The sequence below is a fragment of the Orycteropus afer genome, unplaced genomic scaffold, assembly GCF_000298275.1.
Source record: "Orycteropus afer afer isolate SDZICR_OR568_19922 unplaced genomic scaffold, OryAfe1.0 scaffold00156, whole genome shotgun sequence".
Classification (NCBI taxonomy): Eukaryota; Metazoa; Chordata; class Mammalia; order Tubulidentata; family Orycteropodidae; genus Orycteropus; species Orycteropus afer.
Window position 1 is genome coordinate 6,153,546 of NW_006921743.1, and position 11,150 is coordinate 6,164,695.

Genomic DNA, 11,150 nt, shown 5'->3' on the forward strand with positions numbered 1-11,150 from the left:
CTGCATCAATTGATATGATCATGTGGTTCTTCTCCTTTGTTTTATTTATGTGGTGAATGATGTTGATTGTTTTTCTAATGTTGAACCATCCTTGCATACCTGATATGAACCCCACTTGGTCATAATGAACAATTTGCTTCATATGTTGTTGGAGTCTATTTGCTAGGATTTTGTTGAAGATTTTTGCATGTATATTCATGAGGGATATAGGTCTGTAGTTTTCCTTTTGAGTGATGTCTTTGCCTGGTTTTGATATCAAGGTTATGCTTGTTTCATAAATTGAGTTAGGGAGGATTCCATCTTTTTCTATGTTTTGGAATAGTTTGTGTAGTATTGGTGTCAGTTTTTCTCTGAATGTTTGGTAGAATTTTCTGGTGAAACCATCTGGGCCAGGACTTTTTTTTGTTGGTAATTTTTTTATGACCTCTTCAGTTTCTTCTTTTGTTATGGATGTGTTCAACTTTCTCACATCAGTCTGTGTTAATTTAGGTAAATGGTGTATATCTAGAAGTCTGTCCATTTCTTACAGAGTTTCAAATTTGTCGGAGTACAGTTCTTCATTGTTGTTGTTATGTGCCATCAAGTCAGACCCGACTCATAGCGACCCCTCCTTGGGTTTCCAAGGCAGAATCACTATGGAAGTAGATTGCCCCATCTTCTTTCTGAGGAGTGGCTGGTTGGTTTGGACCACCAGCCTTCTGGTTAGCAGTCAAGTGCCTTAGGAACTATGCTACCAGAGCTCCTACAGTTCTTCATAGTATCCTGATATTATACTTTTTACTTCAGTTGGTTCCCATTTCATTTCTTATTCATGTTATTTGTGTTCTCTCCCTCTTTTCCTTTGTTAAATTTGCCAGTGGTTTGCCAATTTTATTGATCTTTTCAAAAAACCAACTCCTGGTCTTGTTGATTTTTTCTATTGCCCTTCTAGTTTCTGTTTCATTGATTTCTGCTCGAATGTTGATTATTTCCTTTCTTCTGGTGATTGTAGGCTTTTCTTGCTGTTTTTCTAATTGTTGAGGATGTTGGTTTAAAGTGTTGATTTTGGTTCTTTCTTCTTTTGGGATGTGTTCATTTATTGCTATATATTGCCCTCTGATCACTGCTTTTTCTGTGTCCCAAAGATATTGGTATGTTGTGCTTTCATTCTTGTTTGATTCAAGGAATTTTTGAGTTTCAATTTTTGTTTCTTCTCTTACCCAATCTTTCTCAAGGAGGGTGTTTTTCAGTTTCCATGTGTTTATTCTTTTTCTGTTGATCTTCCTATTGTTGATTTCTAATTTGATAGCATTATGATCTGAGAAGTTGATTTTCAGTGTTTCTATGTTTTTAAATTTATGAAGGCTTGCTTTATAGCCTAACATATCTATCATGGAAAATGTTCCATGTGCACTGGAAAAGAATGTATATTGTGCTGTTGTTGGGTGAAGTCCTCTGTAGATGTCTACAAGGTCATGTTGGTGGATTTTATTGTTTACCTCTTTGTCATATTTGTTGAGTTTCTTTCCAGTTGTTCTATCTTTCAAAGAAAGTGTGTATTAAAATCTCCCACTATGACTGTGGAGTCATCTATTTGACTTTTCAACTCCTTTAAAGTCTGATTTATGTATTTTGTGGCTCTTTCATTGGGTCTGTAGATGCTGATTATGGTGATATCTTCTTGTTCAATTGATCCTTTAATCATTATATAATGTCCTTTCTTGTCTCGCATGGTGGTTTTTGTCTTAAAGTCAATTTGATCAGAGTTTAATGTTGCTACTCCTACCCTTTTATGGTTGCCATTTGCTTGATATATCTTCTTCCAGTCTTTTATTTTTAGTCTATTTTTGTCTTTGTCTCTAAGGTGTACCTCTTGTAGACAGCATATTGATGACTTTTGTTTTCTTATCCAATCTGCAATTCTCCGTCTCTTGAGTGGTGCATTTAATCCATTAACATTCAGTGTAATTATTGACAAGTATGAATTAGTTGCTGTCATTTTGTTATGTGTTTTTCATGGTGTCCCTGGATTTTTTTTTTCCATATTATTTTCTGTGCTGAGCTCATTATGTTTATGACTCGTGTTATCATTTTCTTTGTTGCTGTTGTTTTAGTATTTGCTGAATATTCATGCTCATCCCTCTTTTTTATTGTGATGTGAAGGTTCATCATTTTTCTTTGAGGTTACCCTGTGATTTATAATTTTCTCCCCGAGATTAGAACAGTCCATTCTATCTTGCAACTTACTTGACTTCCTCACCATTTAGAAGTTCTGTGACTACACAGTCTTTTCCCTCTTTTTTGTTTGTAGTTGCCCTCACTTGCCAATTGATGTCTCTGGTTCCCAGTTTACAATCTTGTAAGCTTATTTTACTTTGGATGTCCATAGCTGTGATTTCTCAGTTATGTCATCATGTGTATTAATGGCTGGTTGTTATTTGCTATTTTTGGTTCTCTGTCCAAAGGGCTCCCTTTAGCATCTCTTGTAAGGTTGGTCTGGTTTTAACAAATTCCCTTAGTTTCTGCTTATCTGGAAATCTCCTAATTTCACCGTCATATTTGAGGGACAATTTTGCCAGGTATATAATTCTTGGTTGAAAACTTATCTCTTTCATAGTTTTATATATACCACACCATTCCTCTCGCTTTCATGGTTTCTGCTGAGAAATCAGAGCTTATTCTTACTGGTTGTCCTTTGTAAGTAACTTTTTGTTTTTCCTGTGCAGCTTTCAGGATTCTGTCTTTGTCTTTGGTTTTGGTGAGTTTGATGATGATATGTCTTGCTGATTTTCTTTTGGGGTCTATCCTGTTTGGGGTTCGTTGGACTTCCTGAATGGATATATATCCTCATCTTTCATCATATCAGGGAAATTCTCCTCCAACAAATCTTGGACAATTTTCTCTGTGGTTTTATTATTCTCTTCCTGTTCTGGAATTGCAAGGACATGTAGGTTATTTCTTTTGATGGTATTCTACATGAACCTTAGGCTATCTTCATTTTGTTTTTATTGTTTTTCTGATTGATCCCTTTCCAAAGAAGTATTCAGGTATTTGTCTTCATTCTCGTTAATTCTGTTTTCCATTGCATCAATTTTACTCCTTTGCCCTTCCAATGTGTTATGTATTTCTGACAATTTACTATTAATCTTCTGGATTTCTATCTGTAGATTTAGAATCCTTTCTAATTTTTAATTTATTTTGTCATTTTGTTTTTGTATTTTCTTCCAAAATTCTTCCAGGGTTTTGTCTGTGTTTTCCTTGGTCTATCTCTTAATCTTTGGAAGATACCTAAATATAATTCTTTTGAATTCCTTGTCAGAGGGTTCCAATGTTGATTCTTCCTCAGGATGTGCTCTGGGTCTGTATCCTGCTCCCTTGTTTCTACCACTTTATCTTGCTTCTTTGTGTGGTCTGTTATGGTCTGTTGTCTCTGAGACATCCTGGCATTGTTGTATTTAGATCTTTATTAACTGTTTGTGAGGAGCAGCCAAGGGTGAGTCAGGCTCTTCTTGGTGGTTGTTTATCCTAGGCCCATTGGTGGAGAATGAAGTGGTGGTTCTCAGTATGTGAAGCTGCAGGAGAGGTGTGGGTGTAGTTGTGTTGTATGGGGATTGTTGCTGTTTTCCATTCAGACAAAAATAATAGAATAAACATCAAAAAAGTAAAATCAAATTGACAAAAAGTACACTGTGTAATCACACTGGAACAGTAACTAAAAAAAAAAAAAAGAGAGAAAAAGAAGAAAAAAGAAAAGAAAACAAACAAACAAACAAAAACCCAGAAGTATCTGGGGAGAGGGCAATAAGAGAAAAGTGGTAGAGAAAGAGAATATTGAAGATAAAATGGGAAAAATGCAAAAAGATGAACAAGGAACAGGGTTAAGCATGAGAAAGAAAAAGGAAAAAAAAATTGCAACCAGGAACAAAAAAAAAAAAAAAAAAAAGCTGAGAACTAGAACCTGGGAGGGATAGATTAAAGAATAATAGTAAAAGGGACAAAAGTAATAATAGTAGTAATAGTTTTAAAGCAGACAAAACCCAAAAACTAAAAAACAGATTAAAAAAAAAAAAAAACCAAGGGGGCAGGTCAGGGCAGGGCACCCAGCTCAGTCAGAGCACATAGACTGGGGTGGAGTTCCTGCAGGCCCAGAAAGTGGTTGGGAGTGAGGGATGGCTGCACCTCCATTCACCAAGAGGGTGTGGGGTATAAGAGTAACAAAGGGAATATCACACCTTTCCAGTCATCCAGGTCTGGAATGTCCTTGGGGTTACTGGAAAATGAAGCCTGTGCTTAAGTCCCTGGAATCTGGGAGAATGCTGTGAGTTTAAATATCCAACATGGTCAAGCTGTTTATAAACATTCAAAATGGCTGTGCCCTCCAGACAGACAAAAGTCCATGGCTCAGCCCTCCATCCTCTTTGCTGCTTTCCCTTTAATTCCCCAGCCACTGGAGCAGTCCTCCATGCAGTCCCTGGCTAGCAGGGCCACTTTTTGGGTTAATTCTTAAGTCTCACCACCACTCGCCAATATCCAAGCTGTCTGTGCCATCAAGACAAGATCACCACCAGACTGCCGCTCTGTATGTCTCCTTTTTTGGTGTTTTCATGCAAATTTTTCTGCTAGTTGGAGCTTAGTCCACTTCTATATCCTTCCCTTCACAGATTAGGGGTCCAGGTTTATCTTCTTTATCTGTGTTAATTGGTTCCCCTTTTCTTTGTTGAATAGGGTCTGCAGTCTTTCTGCCTAGTCCGTCATCTTACCTACAGGGTTTATTCTTGATGTTTGTTGTATTTGTGGGTTTTAGTGAGTTTTCTGAACTAATTCTGTAAAATCTTTATCATTGTCTTATGTGGCCACAGACATCTCTAATTGGTTATCTTAGTGAACAGCTAATTACAGAGTTTTCCTTAGGTTTCTGGAATAAATAATTCTCCCAGTCTTTGCTGAGTAGTTCTGTATGCATGTTGGGGTACACCTTCAATCCTGAGCCAGGTAGTTGACAATTCTTAGTTTTTGTAGTGATTTAAAGTCATCCTTATGTGAGAGTTTAAGGCCCTTTCAGGTCTTTCCTGAGAAAGCACATAATCCTGGGCAGATACACAACTCTACACATGTGTGTGGCCTTCTAGATTCTCAGAAATATGTCATAGCTTTTTGATGTCCCTGCAACATCTCATTCCCCAGCTTTTTCTTTTAAGCCTTTTGATTAGTTTTCTCTTTGTCCCAACTGTTTTATACTTCTTGTTGTTGTTGTTGTTATGTGCCGTCGAGTCAAACCCGACTCATAGCGACCCCTCCTTGGGTTTCCGAGGCAGTATCACTATGGAAGTAGGATTGCCCAACCTTCCTTCCAAGGAGTGGCTGGTGGGTTTGAACCACCAGCCCTCTGGTTAGCAGGCAAGTGTCTTAGCCACTATGCTACTAGAGCTCCCAACTTAGGCAAACATAATGTTAAATAATTGCTTCTAATTGTTTTCAGCTAATGCTCCAGGAGAAAAAAAAAAAAAATTACCCTGGGAAAACTGTGAATTAGGTCAAGTAAAGACAGCCTTGGGAGTGAGGTTTTCCAGGAACCACCAGATAAATCAAATAATGATAGTTATCTGGGAACGGGTCTTTGAAGGAATAAGACACTATTCTGCCCTCTCTGGTGGCTACAGGCTGCTGGTTGTCTCTGTGTTGTGGACTATTGATTTTCAAGGCTACCATGGAGTTTAGAATAGGGCAAGTTAAAATGCCACAAAGCTCCTGTTCTTACTGATATTTTTCTTTAATAAACACTCCATAAGCTTTTAGTTAATTTATAGAATTCTTTAAAAAGTTGGTTCTGGCAATTTTTGCCAGTTTTCTCATTGCTTTTGTGCAGGAGGGAATCTTCAGAAGTCCTTACTCTGCCATTTTGTTGATGTAACTAAAGCTCCATTTTTGAGTTGATTTTGTTTTGGGTAAGTTTTATGGCTGATAATTGTGTGTCTGTTACATGATGATCTAGTTATCCTTACACATAAATTCTTTCTTTCCAAATTCAAATTTACTTACAAAAGAAGTTATTTCCTATTTCAAATATGTATGTAATTTTTTAATGGGTAAAATTCTTAATAAGGGGGTGATATTTAGCCAAACCACTCATCTCCCCCAACACACATACATATCCCTGAGACCTATAATGTTGATTGGTGGGGGAGCAGTGCCTAATTCTCTTTTTTGAACAGTAGATACTGTAGATTTATTGGGCTTGATTGTTAGCTCAAAGTTTTTGAAAATATTCTTTTTACAGAATGCAGAGTCTGGATGACTCATGGACCGAAGAAGAGGGAGATGATTCTGACCATCCTTATTACAATAGCATTCCAAATAAGGTTCCTCCTCCAGGGGGATTTCATGATGCTCGACAGAAAGTTAGACCCTATGTTGCTGACACAGCTCAGGTAAATCTTGCACCTTTTATTATTATTATTTTTTTTTAATATGGATAACTAAACTTTATTTCCTTCCATTTTATTTCAGGCTGATGTTCTGTCTTCTCCTGATAAAGGAACTCAAGAATTCTTTCCCGTTGGATTTCATAAATAGGACAGCCTTTTAACATTATGAGGCATTAGTCAAATTGCTTGGAACTATATTGTGATTCTTGTGACAGGAGTCTGAAGTCTCCTCCCCTTTTTACAACCACAAATACTGTGGTCCTAATGAGGAAAAGAAAGATTTTGAGACTTTAAAAAGGGGTGCTTTGAAACCCTTGAAAAGGGAGTAGATACACACTTATAAAATGGTGCACATTTTACGATTTTTTCCCTTTTACTCATTTCCTTGATTTCCCTCCAACTCACAATTCTAATAAGACAATTGCCTTTTATAATTTATGATATATCTATTTTATTTTAGGAATATATATTTTTTAACATCTCCTCTCTTATGTGAATGATGATGATACCAATAAAAGTGTACAAATAGCATTGAAATCAAGGATCTAACAATGATCAGGCATCGACTTGATTATATTGGGAGGTTCAAACATGAAAAGATTGTTCACTGGACAGGATATATGTGTTGGATATAAGTATGTTCTGATTCATAGATATTTTCTAACTGAAATTTATTTCAAGACATGTTGAGTGATGCAGCTGATAAGGATGAGCTCAACTTATGGTCACACTTAGGGAGGGAATGTGAGGGTAATGAAAAGAGGGGGGCATGTGTAGTTTTGATGGAGATACAAGCTCTTCCTCATGTTTACAGAAGCTTATTTCCCAAATCTTAACACCAGCTGTGAAACATGAAGGGAAAATTGAGTGAAATATGAGATGTAATTTTCCCACCATTAAGATCTCTTCTACTATATTATAGCTTTCAAAGATTGTGACTTAAAGAGGATTTTTTTTTTTTTCTGTTTTTGTGTGTATTTACATCTGTGTATAGTTTTCAGGAAAAGAGCAAACTTATTACCAGGGAAGACACTTAGGAGACAAGTTTGGTGAAGACTGGCAGCAACCACCAGTTAGACAAGGTGAGAGACAAGGTGAAGTGGGTGAGAAGTAAGACTATTTCAAAAAAGTAACGTGCTTATCAATAAGTATCTCATTTCTTGTGGACTGGCAGAGGAACCTACTACAAATATTGCTGTGGGGGTACTGCAGATTTCTAATTGTTGTTGTTGTTTTCCGTCGAGTCGGCCCCGACTCATAGCGACCCCTCCTTGGGTTTCTGAGGCAGTATCACTACGGAAGTAGGATTGCCCAAACTTCCTTCCGAGGAGTGACTGGTGGATTTGAACCGCCAGCCTTCTGGTGAGCAGTCAAGTGCCTTAGGCACTAGGCTACCAGAGCTCAGTTGTCTAGTGTATCCACTGGCACAAATTAGACGATGTCTCTTGTAGAATCCAGGATCCAATTCAAGCCCCACAGAACCCAGGAGGTTTGCTGCTAAAGACATTGTCTGGCATTTATGTGCCCAAATTTTATGTGTCAGAGGTACTGAGGAACTGGCATTCCCAGGAACACCCTCAACCAATTTTGAATGGGAATAGGATAACTCTGAATGTCGTTGGTGCCATCTATAAGTTCCCCAGCAGTGTTGAGCCCCAGTAGATCATAGAGGTAACTTGTTCATTAGCATCCCCTGTTTTGTCTGTCTGCCATTCTTTGTGTCATTTCTCTACTTTTCTCCTCCATGGGTCTGCTTCAGAAGGAACATCAAAGCACCTACCTTAGGCTAGGGATTGATATAGCACAAGAGACAAAAAACTTCTTTGAGAGAGGCCCAAAATTCTAAGGGAGAAACCATTCTTAAGGGAATAAAATGCATATATTCCTGCTTTCTTTAAAACCACTTAGGATGAACAGTTAAGTATGTGGATAGATGCTGATACAGCAGCATGTGGCAGAGATGGACATCAGGGGAATATGTCTCTCACAGGCCTTGGCACTTTTAGAGGAGACATTCATATCTTATCAGATCTATTGAAATGCACCTATGTGCCACATTAAAAATAGTTTATAATTATCTAAGAAATGACTGCAAGTTAACTTCTAACATGTCTCTATTTTCTCTATATATAAAAACACATATACACACATATACGTAAATGTACATCTGCATCTGTTATATATATCTTATATATTTCTATGTATCTATTCTGTATTCATTTCTATTTCTATATCTATATCTAGTCCTATATCTTACATCTACACCTATTCTATGTCTATTATCTACTTTCTTGACTATGCCCATGCCAGCACCTTTGACTACACCCACACCTATATCTACTTTTACCTCTATATCCACATCTAAAGATGACTCTCAGCACATCTTTGTGTTGGCTGTAAAACCCTACTGTGGCATTGTCATAACTTCAAAGGAGGTGAGGATCCTCCATCACAACCTACCCAGTGTTCTTGCATGGAGCCTATATCAGCAATGCTGGCTGTTTTATAAAAAATATTTGTTAGATCATTTGAAAATACCTTACTAAAATAGGAATCAGAGATGTTCTCTGAACATGGAGAATGGAGTTACATTATATTCACTTGTCCTTAAAAAGGGAGCAATTAAAATAAAATTTGTCATTCTTCTGCCCAATTATTTGTCTCAGAGCATTTGTAATAGGGATGAGAAGACTAGGAAGTAGATCACCAGGCCTTTCTTCTGAGTTGCCTTTCTGCCATCTGTATTGTGTGTTCCACTCTCATGAGTCTCCTATTAGGGATACCTGGAGTCTTTAGAACGACTCCTAACCATGATGGGTGTCCACTATGATATTGTCTTATAGATGCCATTTTGACATGAAAGATCAGACACATTCAGTGTCCAGAACACTTCAGTGTGTTATGACAGAATCAAAAGAGGGCAACTTAACCAACAGATATCCACCTGAAAATTATTTTATTAATAGCTTAAGGATGTTTTCTATTAAATATTTGGTGGATTAACTACAGATGCATGTATGTTGTTAACATCATAAGAAGGAAGAGGGCTCCTTTTCTTGTTGCAGGGTCTTTGGACATCTACAGCATGCCAGAAGGAAAGATGCTTGAGGCCCCTCAAGGAGAAACACCAACTTATGTCAATACCCAGCATATCCCACAGCAGGCCGAGATGGTTCTGGCAGGGGCTGCTCTGGCCATGGACACTGGAACCACAGGCAGCAGTGGAGAGAGCAGCCCACAGAAAGACTTGTTTGACATGAGTGGGTTTCCTTTTGCCTCAGGTTTCTTCTTTTCTGAGGTTATTTTATATATTGCCTTTATTATTATTATTATTGTGATTTGGGTGAAGATTTACAGAGCAAATTCACTTACCATACAGCAGTTCACATATACTTTGTCTCATGTCATTGACCACAGTTTACCACAATGCAACAGCTCCCCTCCCACTTCTCCCCATAGTTACCTCTTCCCGGTGTTCATTCCTCCATACACTCCTGCCCCCTGAGCTGTCTCCCTGTGCACAAGAAGCCCTTCTTTCTCCCATGATTGTTCTCTCCAAGGAGTGTATCTACATGAGGTAAACGTTCAACTCATATGCCTGTATTTTGTGTGGCTGGAAACCACAGGTATTGGTTCAATTCCAGACCTGAAGGGCAGCTAGGGGCCACAGTTTCAGTGGTTCCATCAGGCTCTATCAGACCAGCAAACCTGGTCCCCACATTTTTTTCCTCCAAATGATTTTGAGTTTTGTTCTACATTGTTCTCCCTCTCTATCAAAGATATCCTACATAGATCCCCTTCCAAGTGGATGACAGTGGTAGCCGGGAACCATCTAGTTCTCCTGGTCTCATAGTTGTATAGGCTGCAGATTGGATGGTGTACCAGTTGCTAGGACTAATTGTTTCCATCAATTTTGGTTTTCTTCATTCTTCTTTGCTCTGGACGAGGAAAGACCATCGTTGTATCTAGATGACAGCTTGCTAGCTTTTAAGCTCCCAGTCGCTACTCGCCAAAGTAGGAGGTGGAACAATGTTTTGTATAATATGTTATGCCAATTGAGCTTGACGTCCCCTGCAACTATGGTCCCAAACCCGCAGGTTCAATTACTCGGTCCCTCTGGGTAGCTGGCTTTGACCAAGCAGTGACCACAACCTTGTCCCTTGTCAGCTCTACCATACACCTGAGAATTCTGATCATTCACATAAACTTATAGGACCATTGTCTGCCAACCCTGTACATGTTCTTGGATACCCTCCCCATTTCATAGACATACCTAATAATTTAGCATGTCCACCCGTATATCCTTCCATATACCCATGTTTGCCTTCACTGACAACACAGTACTGTATGTGCAAAAGGGTTCATATTTGTTGCCTGTACCTCCCATGTACCTCTCTATGTCTTTCTCATCCTTGCTGCCATATTGGTCAGTCACATTTGGTACATTGCCCTTCTCTTCACCCAAAAAATACTTATCTCCATCTATCTAACAGACTTCCCTCCCCTCCCCTCCCACCCCCGGTAACCAACAAAGAAAATTTCCTTCTGTAGATAAACCTTTCCTTATCTTTTACAATAATGGACTAATACAATATTTGTCCTTCTGTGATTGACTTATTTCACTCAGCATAATGTCTTCCAAGTTCATCCATGTTATGCGGTGTTTTGCATGTATGTGGTGTTTTTGATGGTATCCCACATGAACCTTAGGCTTTCTTCATTTTATTTTGATTTTTTTTTCTGATT

The 11,150-nt window shown here is 38.3% G+C and overlaps 1 protein-coding gene across 1 annotated transcript in view; it reads left to right on the forward strand.

Moving 5' to 3' along the window:
* Positions 1 to 11,150, forward strand: part of SHC3 (SHC adaptor protein 3) — a 623,780-nt gene that overhangs the window by 485,147 nt on the left and 127,483 nt on the right. The window contains exons 8-10 of the mRNA XM_007946331.1: positions 6,257 to 6,407; positions 7,399 to 7,486; positions 9,470 to 9,664. Coding sequence (XP_007944522.1) covers positions 6,257 to 6,407; positions 7,399 to 7,486; positions 9,470 to 9,664 — 434 coding nt within the window. The remainder of the gene's footprint in view (positions 1 to 6,256; positions 6,408 to 7,398; positions 7,487 to 9,469; positions 9,665 to 11,150) is intronic.